Raw genomic sequence first — 17,016 nt, 5'->3', positions numbered from 1 at the left:
CACACATGCATACACTAAACATGACATCCGGCCTTGATGCGGTCACATAGAGTAGGCTTCCAATCATGGACCGATACAACTTTTGATTCACCATATTTCCACTTGCATCACTATCCAAGTTGCCATTGGTTCCCATTGGTGTGCTAATGATTTTGCTATCAATCATGCCAAACTTCTTGATCATAACCTTGATGTACTTACCTTGACTCACAAAAGTACCATTCTTTAATTTCTTGATTTGAAGACCAAGGAAGTAACTCAATTTTCCAATCATGGACATCTCAAACTCATTAGCCATTATCTTCCCAAACTCATCACAAAATTCTTGATTTGTTGATCCAAATATAATATCATCAACATAGATTTGCAAAACAAATAGATCTTTTCCAATCTTCTTGATGAAAAGAGTGGTGTCAACTTTCCCCATTGTGAACCCTTTAGAGAGGAGGAAGTCCCTCAATCTCTCACACCATGCTCTAGGTGCTTGCTTCAAGCCATACAATGCCTTCTTCAACTTGTACACATGGTTGGGCTTCTTATCATCTTCAAAACCGGGAGATTGCTCAACATATACTTCTTCATTGATATAGCCATTGAGAAATGCACTTTGACATCCATTTGATAGAGCTTGATGTTGTGAGCACAAGCATAGGCTAGCAAGATTCTTATTGCTTCTAATCTAGCAACCGGGGCATATGTTTCTCCAAAGTCAAGACCTTTAACTTGTGTATATCCTTGTGCTACCAATCTCGCTTTGTTCCTTACTACTATCCCATCTTGATCTTGCTTATTTCTAAAGACTCATTTAGTTCTAATCATATTATGTTTCTTTGGTCTTTCTACCAACTCCCATACTTGATTTCTTATAAAGTTATTCAATTCTTCATGCATAGCATTCACCCAATCAACATCCATCAAAGCTTCATCTATCTTCTTTGGTTTAATGGATGATATAAATGAGAAGTGTTCATAAAATGATGCCAATCTTGATCTTGTTTGTACACCTCTAGAAATATCACCAATGATTGTATCCAAAGGATGATCTCTTGCAATGCTTGTTGGTTGGAGCAATGGAGTTTGATTGCTTGCACTAGCTTGATCATTAGGTTGAGATGATGTACTAGCCACTTGATCTTGTTTATTGTCATGAGAGTCACTTGCACTAACTTGATTTGTATCATCTTGCATATTTGAGTTTGAGAGCACTTGCACTTGATCATCTTCATCATCATTCACTTGCCTAGGCCTCAATTCACTAGTATCCATGTTCTTCATGGCATTTGAAAGTTGAATGCCTCTAACATCTTCTAAGTTCTCATTCTCTTCTTGTGAACCCTTGATTTCATCAAATTCAACATCATGAACTTCCTCAAGAGTACCACTATCCAAATTTCAAACTCTATATGCTTTGCTTGTAGTGGAGTAACCAAGTAGGAATCCTTCATCACATTTCTTGTCAAACTTGCCCAATCTAGTGCCTTTTTTTAAGATATAGCATTTGCAACCAAAGACCAAAAAATATGCAATGTTGGGCTTTCTACCATTTAAGAGCTCATATGGTGTCTTTTCTTTCAATCGATGATAATAGAGGTGGTTACTACAATAGCAAGCCGTGTTGATAGCTTCGGCCCAAAAAGATTGACTCACATTGTACTCACTAAGCATAGACCTTGCCATATCAATAAGTGTTCTATTCTTTCTCTCAACAAGGCCATTTGATTGTGGAGTGTATTTGGCCAAAAATTGATGTCTAATTTCAAATTCATCACATAACTCATCAATTCTAGTGTTCTTGAACTCACTACCATTGTTACTTCTAACTCTCTTGATGGTTGTTTCAAACTCATTGTGAATGCCCTTGACAAATGATTTGAATGTTGCAAACACATTACTTTTGTCCACTAGAAAGAATACCCATGTGTATCTAGTGTAGTCATCCACTATCACAAATCCATATTTGTTTCCACCGATACTAGTGTATTGTGTTGGCCCAAACAAATCCATGTGCAATAACTCAAATACTTTACTAGTGCTCATCATGCTTTTCTTAGGATAGGTGTTTTCAACTTGTTTGCCAGCTTGACAAGAGCTACAAAGCTTATCCTTTTCAAACACAACATCTTTCAAGCCTTTAACTAAGTCATGCTTAATCAATCTATTCAATTATTTTATTCCAACATGACCAAGCCTTCTATGCCATAACCAACCCATGCTAGACTTAGTGAACAAGCATGTAGATAATCTAGCTTCACTAGCATTGAAATCAACCAAGTATAGATTCTCATATCTAAAACATTTGAAGATCAAATTAGAGCCATCTACACTTATGATTTCTACATCATCTACTCCAAATATGCATTTGAATCCAAGATCACATAATTGTGCCACGGATAGAAAATTGAAGTTCAAGCTTTCTACTAGCAACACATTGGATATGCTCATGTTATTGGATATTGCAATCTTACCAAGCCCTTTGACCTTGCTTTTGCCATTGTCACCAAATGTGATACTATCATGACCATCATTGCCATTGGTGTTGATTGAGTTGAACATTCTTGCATGACCGGTCATGTGTTGAGTGCACCCACTATCAAGAACCCAATGCCTTCATCCGACTTTGTAATTGACCTACAAAAGAAGATCAATTCTTTTTAGGTACCCAAACTTGCTTGGGTCCTTAAAGGTTAGTAACCAAGCTCTTTGGAACCCAAATGGCTTTCTTCTTTGAGCCCATCCATGGTTTGCCAATGAACTTAGCCTTCACACCATTTGTACTCTTAACAAGCATATAGGAAGAATTAAGCTTAATGGAGGATACATTAGCATTTTTGCTTTTGTTGGTGCATTCATGCTCTCTATAACCAACTTGCTTGCAACTAATGCAAAACTGACCATTGTTCTTCACAAACTAGTCTTGTGAGGAGCAAAGGCCGCCTTGCCTTTCTTGGGGGTATTGCCCAATCTCTCTTTGTAGAAAGAAGCTCTTTGGCTACCCAAGGCCATAAGCAAGCGGTCCTCACCACCATAAGCCTTAGCTAAGGTGTGAGTGAGCTTAGTGACCTCCTTCTTGAGGTTTTCATTCTCAACCACTAGTGAGGTATCATAAGTGAGACCGTCACTACTAGATGAGATGGAAGTGGAAGTGCTATAAGAAGGGTTAGTAGGAGCAACAATGATAGGCATAGATAGTGATTTATCAATTATATCACAAGTTAAACCTACATTGCAAGTTTCAACATGCTTCCTTTTATTTTGCTCATCAAGCAAAGTGGAATGAGCCTTTTCAAGCTTTTTGTGAGCTTTGCCAAGCTTCTCATTGGTTTTCTCTAGCTTCTCATGAGATGCATTGAGCTCATCAAAGGCTTGCTTAAGGGCTTTTAGTTCCTTACGCAAGCTTTTGCATTCCCTTCTCTTGATATCAAAGTGTTCTCTAGCATCTTCTAGCATGTCAATTAATTCATCTTTAGTAGGTTCATCATCATCACTATCACTATCATTTTCATTTTCATGTTCATTATCATCAACATGTTCTTCATCACTTTCATCATCACAAGATTGTACCTTAGTGGCCTTAGCCATGAAGCATGATGAAGATTCGAAGAGAGAAGGCTTCTCATTGATGGCAATGCTTGCAAGAACCTTCTTCTTGGTGGTCTTGTTATCATCACTATCATCATCATCATTACTTGAGGAAGCATCGCTATCCCAAGTGACCACATATGATCCACCCTTCTTCTTGAAGGCCATCTTGTCCTTCTTCTCTTTCTTTTCCTTCTTGTTCTTCTTCTTGTTCTTCTTGTTATCATCATTATTGTCGCTATTGTATGGACATTGAGCAACAAGATGATCTTTGCTTCCACACTTGAAGCACCTTCTTGACTCTTCTTTGTTCTTGTATGAAGACTTCTTTCTTCTAGCATGGTAGCCCTTCTTCACCATGAACTTGCCAAATCTCTTGACAAAGAGAGTCATCTTCTCATCATCCCATGAATCATCATCCTCACTTGATGTTTCTTGCTTTGCTTTGCCCTTGGATGATGTGGCTTTGAATGTCACACTCTTCTTCTTCTCATCCTTCTTCTCATCTTTCTTCTTCTTCTTTTCTTCATTCTCATCATCATCTCTATAGGTATCATTGGTCATTATATCTTCCAATACTTGGTTTGGTGTCATGGTGTCCAAACCGCTTCTCACTAGAATGGTGACCAATGTACCAAATCTTGAAGGCAAGCATCTCAAGAACTTGTGGGAGAAGTCCTTGTCCTTCACCTCTTCTCCAAGTGCTTTGAGATCATTAATAAGCACTTGAAGCCTATGGAACATCTCCGGCACACTCTCATCATCCTTTATCTTGAAGCTTGCAAACTTCTCTTTAAGAATGTATGCCTTTGCACCCTTCACGGCTTGAGTGCCCTTAAATGATTCTTCTAACTTCTTCCAAGCCTCATGAGCCAACTCAATATTTTTGACTTACTCGAATGTTCTTTCATCAATTGCATTATGAATAGCACTTAGAGCAATGTCATTGTTTTGGAGAAGTACTTCTTCGGCCACGGTGGGATTCTCTGGATCTTCAATCTCAATTTTTGTTTCTACCACCTTCCAAACTTTCCTATTGATTGACTTGATATAAGTTGTCATCTTGGCCTTCCAATAGGGATAGTTGGAGCCATTAAATTAGGGTGGCTTCTTGGTGTTGTTGATTTAAGCCATTTTAACACCGAAGGTTGTTAAGCCTCAACTAACGGTGACCTCGGCTTTGATACCACTTGAAAGGTCCTAATGGCTAGAGGGGGGTGAATAGCCTAATAAAAATTTCTACAACAACACTTAACAAAAGGTTAGATAATTATGAGGCAAAGCAAGTGTTGCGCTAGCCTACTCAAAATGCAAGCCACCTACCACAATTCTAATTTAGATAGTGTCGATTCACACAAGAGGTATGACACTACGCTATGTTAGTGTGCTCTCAAAGGCTAACTAAAGAGCCACACCAACCAAGCAAGCAAGCTCTCACAACTAGTTACACTAAAGAGCTTGTCAACTAGTTTGTGATAATATAAAGAGAGTGATCAAGATAGTTATACTGTCGTGTAGAGGAGTGAACCAATCAATCACAAGGATGAATAACAATGAAGACCAATCACCTCGGAATCAAAGGATGAACACAATGATTTTTACCGAGGTTCACTTGCTTACCGGTAAGCTACTCCTCGTTGTGGCGATTCACTCACTTGGAGGTTCACGCGCTAATTGACTTCAGACGCCAAACCCTCAATAGGGTGCCGCACAACTAATACAAGATGAGGATCACACAAGCCACGAGTAATTCACTAGAGTATCTTTTGGTGCTCCGCCGAGGAAAGGTAAAGAACCCCTCATAATCACCACGATCGGAGCCAGAGACAATCACCACCTCCGCTCGACGATCCTCGCTGCTCCAAGCCATCTAGGTGGCGGCAACCACCAAGAGTAACAAGCGAAATCCACAGCGAAACACGAACACCAAGTGCCTCTAGATGCAAACACTCAAGCAATGCACTTAGATCACTCTCAATCTTAGTATGATGATGAATCAATAATGGAGATGAGTGGGAGGACTTTGGCTAGGCTCATAAGGTTGCTATGTCAATAAAAATGGCCAAAGATGTGAGCCATAGCCGACCATGGGGCTTAAATAGAAGCCCCACGAAATAGAGTCGTTGTACCCCTTCACTGGGCACACTGCGCTCTGACCGGACGCTCCGGTCCAACTGACTAGACCCTGGACTCAGCGTCTGGTCCACTGATGGACGCCACGTGTCACCAGCTTCAAACGCTGTTCGTCAGATTTCAACGGCTACGAAGCTGACTGGACGCTCTGGCAAAACTGACCGGACGCTGAAGCCCCAGCATCCGGTCATTTCCAGTAAGCTCTCCGAGGCGTATTTCTTTGACCGGACGCGTCTGGTCCACCTTGACCGACACAGACCAGCATCCGGTGCAATACCCTAGGTACTGTGCCAACTGACCAGTTCGACCGGACGCAAGCTGCCAGCGTCCGGTGCTTTCAGACCCAGCGTCCGGTCCATTGACCGACGCCAGCGTCTTCACGACCAACTCATTTTCACTTCTAACTTCTTCACCCTTGCTCCAATGTGCCAACCACCAAGTGTATCACCTTGTGCATATGTGTTAGCATATTTTTACAAACATTTTTAAGGGTGTTAGCACTCCACTAGATCCTAAATGCATATGCAATGAGTTAGAGCATATAGTGGCACTTTGATAACCGTATTCCGATACGAGTTTCACTCCTCTTAATAGTACGGCTATCAAACCTAAATGTGATCACACTCTCTAAGTGTCTTGATCACCAAAACAAAATAGCTCCTATAAATTATACCTTTGCCTTGAGCTTTTTGTTTTTCTCTTTCTTCTTTTCAAGTTTAAGCCCTTGATCATCGCCATGCCATCACCATTGTCATGTTATGATCTTCATTGGCTTCTCCACTTGAAGTGTGCTATCTATCTCATGATCACTTGATAAACTAGGTTAGCACTTAGGGTTTCATCAATTCACCAAAACCAAACTAGAGCTTTTAGCCAGGAACAGCTCGTCTAGTGCTTCCACTTCGCTCGACGTCTAGCTCCTTGCGAAAAAGTCATCGTAAGCTCACTTGGACGCGGATGAGATTAGACCCACCGATGGTGCAAAGCCCATCCTCTGCATGAGGAGCACCTTGCCCCGCTTGGAGATTGGAATGTGCTCCAGTGGCTGAGCGGCAATCCGTCTGCTCTGCTTTGGCATGGGTCGCCCTCTGGTTGGCACCTTCTGCCTGGGTGGGCTGGTGATTAGAGGCGGCCTTCGCTCGAGCTGCACCTCCTTAGTGAACCGTGTGAGACATCGTGTAGCTTCGCGTGGTGTGGGCATCGCGTCGCTGGGGGTGGTGTAACCCTCTACGACGCTAGGTGCTCCCGCTCGTGGTGGCGTGAGTTGTGGCGGCCCTTGCACTGGCAACATCAGAGACAAGTCTGTCATCCATTGAGCAGCCATCGTCGGAGAACAGGTGTCCGCCACTGGTGCCTCAACCTCCTGAGGGGCTGCCGTAGCAGGCAGACACTCAGGTGTTGCTGCTCTCATTGGCCAGCTCCCAACGATCAAGGTGGTGAGCTCCTCCAGCATCAGATCGAAAGAGATGGCCAATGCGGGGGGGGGGGGGGGGTGCACTCACGCACAGCGCCAGCGCCACCGGATCTGGCTCGGGGAAGCCCAGTGCAGTAGTAGAAGTAGGTGCCCTGTCAGCGTGGTCGGCAGGCGCACCCATGCTGATCTCCTTCGGCTTAGTCTTGCGTCGCCAATGTTGTTGCCGTCTCCCACCAGCACCCCCCATGGCCCTGGTGCGGTACCCCTTGCACCGTTGCGCGCGCACATGCTGGGAGGACGTAGGGTCGACGCGAGCAGAATACCATGGTAGGTCGGCACCCACCGCTGCCGAGGTCGAAGTAGTCCTTCGCCTGTAGTCCTTGACGAGGTGCCCAAATCCACGACAGCGTAGGCAACACCGTGGCAACCGACAAGTTGCTACTCGGTGCGAGTAGGAGAGGCAGTTGAAGCATCTACCGTGAAGCTCTACCAGGATCTTCTTGACATGCGAGAGTTGCCCTTGGCTGGGGCGAGGCCCCATTGAGGCAGCAGCAGCAGATCTTGAGACTTGCCGGGGGAGAATCTCATGCCACCCATCGTTGTTGGGGGCGGAGACCCGTCCATGACGGCCGAGTCGTTGGTGGGTAGGGACACGGCCATCCACTAGCCGCACAGGCAAGCCATTCACTAGCTACAGGCATGGCTGGTTGTGCTTCCTCTGCCTATGGCCATGTCCCTGTTGGCCTCGTTCAGCACCATCACAGTCGTGCAAAGGCCCTGCTCCACGGCGTCCCAAAACCGCGGCTGAACGAGTGTGGTGGCGCACGAGGGACGGTGAGGCCGGCATCATGGGGCATCGAGTGGCCTCCAGGTATGTCGTGGGTTGGTCATCATTGGTCTCCTCCTCGTCGTCGTCCGCCCATCGCCAGCTCTTCGAACGCCCTCCCGAAGAGCATCCAGGGAAGAATGGTGCCACGGCCGGTGAGAGGGAGGAGCTTGAGGCACCCATCGACACCGTGACGGTACCCCAGGGCCCGATCATGGCTACGGCGTTGCTCGCATCTAGCCCCAGTGGCAGAGGAAACGAAGCGCCATAGGTGGCCCCCTTGGCCGCCAGCGGCGTGGTCGTGGTGGCGCCCTTGGCGGCGTCCTCGTCCCCGGTCGTCGTTCGCGCAGGCCCCACGGGAGGAGGCGGCGGTGGAGCGACCGAGGCAGTGGCGGTCATGGCGGCTGCTTTCGGGGTCGATGTCGGGGGCGGCACAAGTGGCTGCGGAGGGGCCATAGAGCCCGTGGATCCCGCATGGGTGGGCTCGACGTCGGTGGTGGCTGCAGCAGTGGGGCCCGACACCATCGTCACCGTGGACGAAGTGGCGATAGAGCTCGACCTCAATGGTAGCGGTTGCGTGGAGGGCCGCGGAGGGGCTGAAGCACCGGATCCAGTGTGGACGGGCTCAGATCCACCGCCGGTAGCTCTCGACGCCGGCATCCGCGCGGGTGGCCACAGATCCCGCGGTGGCGCCAGGAAGCCAGATCCAGCGATATTCGTGGTGGGGAGGGTAGGGGAGGAGGAGGGGGAGGAGGAGGGGGAGGGGAGGGTGGGGGGAGCTGTCACCTAGGAGGCAGCCGACGCCACTGGCGGTGACAGGTGGGAGGCCCGAAAGGTCACTTCGCATCACCTGAACTCACTAATACTAATATTTGTTAGCTCCATTGGGTACCCTATCTTGACAAAGCTTAGTAGCCACCAATGCGCGTAGGCCTTGAGTGTGTCATCTTTCCTAGAGCAGAGAATATAACTAGATGTTTTGGATTGGGATTGGAGTACTACAATAGATTAGAGAGCCACGTTTGCGATTTCATATTTTGGGACTTGGACGTGAATCATGTAATAGTTTAGAGATTTTTTATGTAATTTACTCTTTATATTCCTACTTTAACTATTCAAATTTATGGTTCTTAGTCAAAAACTCAAAATTGTCAACTTCGTAGCCATCGATGAGGCGGATAGAGGAGAGTCAAAGGATCATTAGGACAGTCCCAATATGTAGTTTCTACAAGTAGTTTCTAGAGGAGAGAAGGTGCAATTTAGACTCAATCATCCCAATACATAGTTTCTTATGAGAGTATCTACTAAGAATAAAATTTAGCAAGCATTTGCATGCACAACAAACAAAGAACATCAGTTGTGGCAAAGTGGCAGTGTGGAATAGTGTGTTGCCACATCTCACCACTGCCAGATCATACGAGACAATTTAGCCCGCAGACCAAAATGCTCCTATCTTAAGGCTAGATTCTAAACATATTCGTAGATTCTAGGGACATTTTGGTGTTCTCAATATATAAGGCTCTACAAGGATACACGATACAAATTGGATTTGACTTCTTAGGTTGGTGGCCACTCCGCGCTCGCGTGTTGTGGGGCCTCAGACCATGCTCCTAGCTAATCCAAAGCTTCGAGACTTTGGATCACCCAAGATAGTCTTTGTTGGACCCTTTGGAATGTTGTCCTCGAACACAGCTTTGCCCTTTGGACCTAGTGAGGGTATCTTTGTTAGCCACTTGCTTCATGGTGTTTCTTAGCAATGCTTTCGCGTCCTCTCAGGACTAGCGAATATATCTTTACTAAGGCTAGCGTTGCCTGATCATTACCTATATACCTATAAGAGATGACATTTAGAGAGTCACAAATGACTGAGTTAATGGAAAGCGAAAAGGAGAGAGGGGAGGGGTTTTCCCCACAAAGGGTATTGACCCCCAACATTGTCGTCCCCAGTGAGGTCAATTGGCTTGTTTCACCGCTGCCCTTGTCGACCAAGCACATCAAGGCCACGCTGACAACGCTGAAAGGTCCTAATGGCTAGAGGGGGTGAATACCCAATAAAAATTTCTACAACAACACTTAACATGGTGGTTAGACAATTATGAAGCGAAGCGAGTGTTGCGCTAGCCTACTTAAAATGCAAGCCTCATATCCATAATTCTAGTCACTATGATCTCTAATCCATACAAGAGGCTATGTCACTACCACTAAGTTAGTGAGCTCTCAAAGACTAACTAAAGAGCCTCACTAACCACTAGACCCGACACAAGCTAGCTCTCAAAATTAATTACACTAAAGAGCTTAGTTACACTAAGAATGTAAATACAAGGGTGAGGTAGTGAGATTATACCAATGTGACAAGCGATGGTCAATCAATCAATCACAAGATAACTAATGAAATCCTCGGGACAAGATGACACAAGATTTTTTCACCGAGGTTCACTTGCTTGCTAGTAAGCTAGTCCCCATTGTGGCGATACACTCACTTGAAGGTTCACGCGCTAATTAGCATCACACGCCAAACCCGCAACCAGGTGCTGCACAACCAACATAAGATAAGGATCACATAAGCCATACCAATCCACTAGAGTACCTTTGGCTCTCTGCCGGGGAAAGGTCAAGAACCCCTCATAATCACCACGATCGGAGCTGGAGACAATCACCTTCCTTCGCTCAATGATTCTCGCTGCACCAAGGCATCTAGGAGGCGGCAACCAACAAGAGAAACAAGTGAACCCTATAGGAAAACACAATCACCAAGTGCCTCTAGATGCAATCACTCAAGCAATGCACTTGGATTCACTCACAATCTCACAAAGATGATGAATCAATGATGGAGATGAGTGAGAGGGCTTTGGCTAACCTTACAAGGTTGCTATGTCAATACAAATGGCCAAGAGAGTGAGGTTGAGCCGACCAAGGGGCTTAAATAGAAGCCTCCATGAAATAGAGCCATTGGGCTCTCACTGTAGTTCACTACACCACGACTGGACGCACCGGTCGGGGTGACCGGACGCGCGCTCCCAGCGTCTGGTCATGCAATGCGCACCACGCGTCCTCCTATGTTTAACGGTGTTTGTTGATCTCCAACGGTCAAGTCTCTCCGCGCCAGCGATCAAGTAATGACCGGACGCACCCATGGTCGACCTAACATTGCGCCACCGTGTCCGCTCGCACGCTCGCCCACGCGCCAAGCCACTGACCTGACACACTACTGAGATGACCGGGCGCACCCTTGCCTGGAGTCTGGTCACTTCCAGTAAGCACCCCGAGCGGGATTTTGAGGACCGGACGCGCCTGGTCGAAGGTGACCGGATGCGCCTCAGCGTCCGCTCCCTCTCCCGCTGCGCGCCAAGTACAAACGCCCCCATGTAAGCATACGTCACGAGCGACTGGACGCAGACTCTACGCGTCCGGTCGCGCGCATGTGCCAGAGTCCGGTCAGGACCTGAAGCCACGCACTACACTGCCACGTTGACTGAACGCGCCCATGTAGGATCCAGTCTAGAGTCCGGTCAACATGAAACAGTTTCTCCACTTTACAAACTTCTCCACCCTTGCTTAAATATGCCAACCACCAAGTGTATCACGTTATGCACATGTGTTAGCATGTTTTCACAAATATTTTCAAGGGTGTTAGCTCTCCACTAGATCTAGATGCATATGCAATGAGTTAGAACATCTAGTGACACTTGGATAACCGTATTTCGATATGAGTTTCACCCCTCTTAATAGTACGACTATCTATCCTAAATGTGATCACACCCACTAGTTGTCTTGATCACCAAAACAAAATGGACCTATCAAATTCACCTTTGCTTTGAGCCCATTTTGTTTTTCTCTTTCTTCTTTTCCAAGCCGAGCACTTGATCACCATGGCCTCTCCACCATCAACATGATCTTCTCCATTTGCTCCATCACTTGGAATGTGCTACCTGTCTCACAATCACTAGAGTAATAGGTTAGCACTTAGGGTTTCATCAATTTACCAAAACCAAACTAGAGCTTTCAGATGCCAAGAGCGTTGTGGGGTGACGATGCGGTAGCACGGGCGCGGAGTCGACATCTAGAGGCGCAAGTGTTAGTATGGAACTAGCAACGTGGGAGGCGCTTGCACGGGTGTGGAGCAGGCATCACGAGGGGTGTGAGTGCAGGAACGTCAACATGTGTGGCCTAGGTGCGAGGTTGACGAACATACGGCGAGGCTTCGCCTCGGGTGACTGGAACTTGGCACCAAGCTCGCTCCTCTCAACTTTCTTCATTGTTGTCGTGGACCGTTCCTCGTACTCTATTATCGCCATGGCGGTGGCGAAGAACGCCTCTGCCAGCGCTATCCACCCCTAGCTTCTAGGCGACATGGGAGACATAGATAGTGTCAGCCTCGAGTATGGGTGGACGAGGTGGCGGCCATGAGCACGAGGCATGAGAATGGAGTGCAATGACGAGTGACGCGTAATGCCACATTTGACTGATTTTCTGGATAGACGAGAGAGGTGAGCTTAATATGTGGGCCCTATATGTTGAGTCCACGTTAATGCAAAGTTCAAGTGCAATGTCAGGTAGGAGTACAGTAAAACCCGTTAAGATTCCGATGTAACCTAAAACCAAGTTTATAGAGACTAAAAAATAACAGTACGATGGTACAAAGATCTAAATTACATCATTTGCTAAGTTGAAGGCATTTTGATAGCGTGAGGACCATGAATTTTGGTTGTTATTCCCGTCGCAGCACTTCTGCAGAACCGCCCTTGTTTTTCCCAACTCAAGCGCACGAGCGCCGTCCGGCCCGACCCGGGCTCCCGGCGTCCCCTGCCGCAAAATTCGCCACTCCCGTCGCCGCAACCGTCCTCTCGCTCCCTCAGTTCCGCTCTTCGTCTTCGAGGGCTATTACCCGTACCTTAAGCAGAGAGTCACGACTCACGCGAGCCAGAGTCCGGAACCTTCCAGACGCGTCGGGAGGACTGAGCACGTGCTCCCACCGGCTGCCAGCCATGGCGGAGAAGCTGGCCCCCGAGAAGCGCCACACCTTCGTGCACAACGGTGAGCCGCTTCCCCCCCTTCGTATCTTCCACAGCCCGCCTTCCCCGCGGCACCCCCACCCCTCTTACTTAGGGTCGATCCCCATCCCCCGCCATGGGCAGGGCAGAAGGTGTTCGAGTGGGACCAGACGCTGGAGGAGGTGAACATGTACATCGAGCTCCCCAAGGGCGTGCCCACCAAGCTCTTCCGCTGCACCATCAAGGCTAGCCACGTCGAGGTCGGCATCCGCGGCAACCCACCGTACCTCAACGTATGTGCTCCTTCTCCAGGCTCCCTTGCGATTCGGTTCCACTAGGTTCCCTAGATATCCTCGCGTCTGGTTGGGGATTGATTTTTTTTTGGGGGGTGATTTTGCAGCACGACCTGACGCACCCCGTGAAGACCGACTCGTCGTTCTGGACAATAGGTGTGTCGAACTTATCGCTCTTGAACATTACATCATTTTTTTCTCAACCTGAACTGTAGATATTGATTTCTGTAGTATTTCTGACATCATCGCGATAAGTGTTCTTGAAATTGTTGTTCGGTTGGTACAAGCTGTTTGCGCTTATAATTGTCAAATTGGCACGGTGTTTTTACCAATTAATACAAGGGTTAATTGATGAAAGTGATTGCTCCTGCTTTGCTGAGACAAATAAAAAACTACTTAGCAGCTGTACTGATAATCGTTGGATATTATTGGGTGGCTTTAGTTTTTGCCAGGGTTAGTTGAGAGCTAGATAGCATAAATTGTTGATGAGTACAAGTGTACAACTGCTCCTGATTTGGTACCCTTTTGTGTTTTACTCCTAGTTACTTTATTGGACAACAAAATATGTCTCCAGCGCACATCTTTGACCTTTTATAGTCTTACTTACGCTGGTAATAGTTATCAACTTATCATAAATATAACAATATGGATATATCTTTCATGACAAATGCAGTATCAATTCCATGCCAATGATCTTATCAGTCTGTATAGTTTATGGTAGAAACTCGCTGGCATCAAGTATTGGCCATTGTTGGCTGTTTTTCTATAATCTGAGTTAGTGCAGAACTAGAGCAAAAGTAGCATTGAATTGTGCAGCCAAACTAGGGCTGTAGAAAAACACATCTTTTCTGTCAATCTACAGATCAAGTGAATTTGACAACAAGCTTTGCTAGAATCAACAATTAGGATGCTTCTATGCTGTGATGATTTTTGGAACAGCCAGTAAAACTTGTGAGCTAGTGATGACATGAGATTATGTATAAGGGCATGCTAGCATCTGCCGCTCACATGAAATTTAGTACTATGGATATTAGGATATGTCTGTAATGACATCCGAGTCATATAAACCTTATTCGACTATAATTTTTAACATGGGCAATGGTGATGACAATACAGAGGATGGTGAGATGCATATCACCCTGCAAAAAAGAGAGAAGGCGAAAACATGGTCATCTCCAATACAAGGGCAAGGAAGTTTGGATCCATATGCTGCAGATCAAGAGCAAAAGCGGCTTATGCTCCAAAGGTTTCAGGAAGAGGTATGATCTCCCTCCCTCCTTCCACTGTACAAGTTCTATTTCCATGCATTCCCATCTCATGCTTTCATGCTTCATTTTCTTTTCTTAGTTTGTTGAGTTGTTTTCAGTTTTCTGACTCAGGTCATCTGTACATGAATAAAATATGAAAGAGGGCCAGATATTTTTGAATCACCAACCATATGGTTTGCATGCTAATGCCTCAAATCAAATTACAGATCCAATGGAAAAGTCTTGTTTGGCAAGATTAGTTTCGCATTCAAATTTGTGTACTATTAAAAGAACTTGCAATGTAACTAGAGAATGTAGCTAAGATGGTTGAATCAGTACGATAAACAAGCTAATAACGATATCTAGCCAGTTTGAATTTGGATCTGGCCAGTTTTCCTGCGATCTATACTAATCTCATGATTGTTACTGATAATAAGGGCCTAAAACTATGTAGGCTGCATGATTCACTTGGGTGTGATAACTTTGAGTTGAAAACGATTGGTGTTGTATAATAAGCTAGAGTCGGACAATACTTGGTTGAGTCAAGTATTTTAGGACTTGCAGGGGCATGTTGTCTCTGATATTGTGTATGCTACACTTCATCCCTCCATTCTTTAAAAGTGGACTTATTGGTATTTCTCTTAGGCCCTGTTTGGTTCCCACAACAACAACAACAACAACAACAAGCCTGTCAGTCCCAAACAAGTTGGGGTAGGCTAGAGTTGAGGAATTGGAAAGTAATCTAATAATGAAATGAAAAGCACTTTCTAGATATTGATTTCAATTCATGGGATCCAAACAGGCCGTTAGTGAATTGTTTTTATGATAATATGCTCAGGCTGCTGGTAGTTATTTCCTAACACTGATCTTGCCAAATTCTGCAATCACAAAAAATGTCTACTGCCAGTAAGAGAAGTTCACTGTGGGTGTGGTAGCCTGACTCTGTCAAACATCAGAATAAAGAGAACTCCCTGGCTCTATTATGTAGTAATTTGGAGGTCATAAGAGCAAAAATGGCAAAACACTGCCATGTTTGTAGGAGGTGTGGTTAAAGCTATTAATAACAGTGCCAACTCTTTTGAAGACCCTTCTCTAAACCCGAACAGTGTGCATAATACTATTCTGGAGGACAATGACGTACATTGTATGTAGAAGTCCCATATGACATTCAGCAGCCTTATCCATACACATTTCGAGTTTCATTTTGCATGCACCTTCTCTAATTCTGTTATCTACCTATTTTTACTTTTTTAGAACCCAGGGTTCGACTTTTCACAGGCTCAGTTCAGTGGAACCTGCCCTGACCCAAGAACCTTCATGGGAGGAATAGGCTCCTAGTGAAGCTCTGTACCTGCCTATGTTGCTGCTATATCCCCGGCATCTTGTTAGATGCAGCAGGTGTGCTTATTCCATCTGTAAATCGGTTGGTGTCTATCATGGAAATAATCGTGATGTGTGACCATTTTTTGTGCAGCTCATTAGCTGACTGCAACCCATTTTGGCAACCTTTGCGTGCTAAATTCTAATAACAGTTGTGATCATCATTCAGTTCTCGTTTTTGGATGTATCAATATTTGGGGAGAGCTGATGACAATGTGGTCCTGTTTGGATCCTCTAGGCTAAACTTTAGCACTAGGGCTAAAGATTATCCCTTAGAATAATGGGGCTAAAATTTAGCTCATGGGGTTGTTTGGATCCAGGGGCTAAAGATTAGCTCCCTTACCCTACAATGACTCATTTGTACCCTAATTTATTACCCAAGCACAGCCATGCGTCGGGGTGGTTGGGGGTAATATGAGTCTTTTGCTATACATGACCATTTTTAGCCCTCTTTAGCCCACCTTGGAGGGGCTAATGAAAAAGATGGGCTAAAGTTTAGCCCTCATTTTTAACACTCCTGTTTGGATCCATAGAAGGCTAAAAGTGACTAAAAGAGGTGGGCTAAACTTTAGCCCCATGGATCAAACTAGGGCCGTAGTCTAAGGGCTCATTTGCCAGAGCTCCTGGAGCGGCTCCGGCTATGGATGAAAACGGGACGGGAAATTCTCGTATCGACTGACATCGTATACCGCATTAACCGATCGCATACTGTTTTTGCAGGAAAAACAGGAAACGGAAAACCGACATCGTATTTTAGGTAGGAACGGGAACGAAATCAGTTAAGGAATTTTTCTGACCGTATTCACGGTTCCTGTATTCAGGGTAGGAAAATTTCCGGCGATATTCCTGTATTTTGTATATCAAAACCTCATATTCAGTCCCACTGATTAATGCAGCCCACGAAACCTCTCGCTCCCCCGCGCCACAGGCCTAGCCCACTTTCGTCCATTACTCCCTCTCAGTCATCAATTCTGTATCCTTCATGGTTCAACAATATAACAACGCTCCAGGACGTTATGAACTTGTCCACTTGTTTGCATATGGTTGCTATTGTTGCATCGAGCTCATTGTTTTAAGTGGTTATATATATTGATGTTCCTCGTTTTGTGTTACCGCTTCCCGATCGTAATCGACACGTTCCCATTCGAAATAT

The 17,016-nt window shown here is 45.6% G+C and overlaps 1 protein-coding gene across 1 annotated transcript; it reads left to right on the top strand.

Annotated features, from left to right (window-relative positions):
* Positions 1 to 12,699: 12,699 nt before the first annotated feature.
* Positions 12,700 to 16,037, top strand: LOC136492980 (uncharacterized). The gene is made up of 5 exons (XM_066489004.1): positions 12,700 to 12,986; positions 13,088 to 13,236; positions 13,344 to 13,392; positions 14,353 to 14,495; positions 15,738 to 16,037. Exons 1-5 carry the CDS (start codon positions 12,938 to 12,940, stop codon positions 15,819 to 15,821), a joined length of 474 nt encoding a protein of 157 aa, XP_066345101.1. The 5' UTR covers positions 12,700 to 12,937; the 3' UTR covers positions 15,822 to 16,037.
* Positions 16,038 to 17,016: the final 979 nt, after the last annotated feature.

This window comes from Miscanthus floridulus, chromosome 1, assembly GCF_019320115.1.
Source record: "Miscanthus floridulus cultivar M001 chromosome 1, ASM1932011v1, whole genome shotgun sequence".
NCBI lineage: Eukaryota > Viridiplantae > Streptophyta > Magnoliopsida > Poales > Poaceae > Miscanthus > Miscanthus floridulus.
The sequence above is the reverse complement of the archived record's forward strand: the minus strand, read 5'-3'. Positions and strand labels throughout refer to the sequence as shown.

What these genes read in the sequence shown, in the direction of transcription:
- LOC136492980 (XM_066489004.1), top strand. Translation starts at nt 12,938, where the DNA reads ATGGCGGAGAAGCTGGCCCCCGAGAAGCGCCACACCTTCGTGCACAAC. An exon ending in CTCGTCGTTCTGGACAATAG is followed by an intron (nt 13,393 to 14,352) that starts GTGTGTCGAACT and finishes ATGACAATACAG; the next exon opens with AGGATGGTGAGATGCATATC. An exon ending in TCCAAAGGTTTCAGGAAGAG is followed by an intron (nt 14,496 to 15,737) that starts GTATGATCTCCC and finishes TTACTTTTTTAG; the next exon opens with AACCCAGGGTTCGACTTTTC.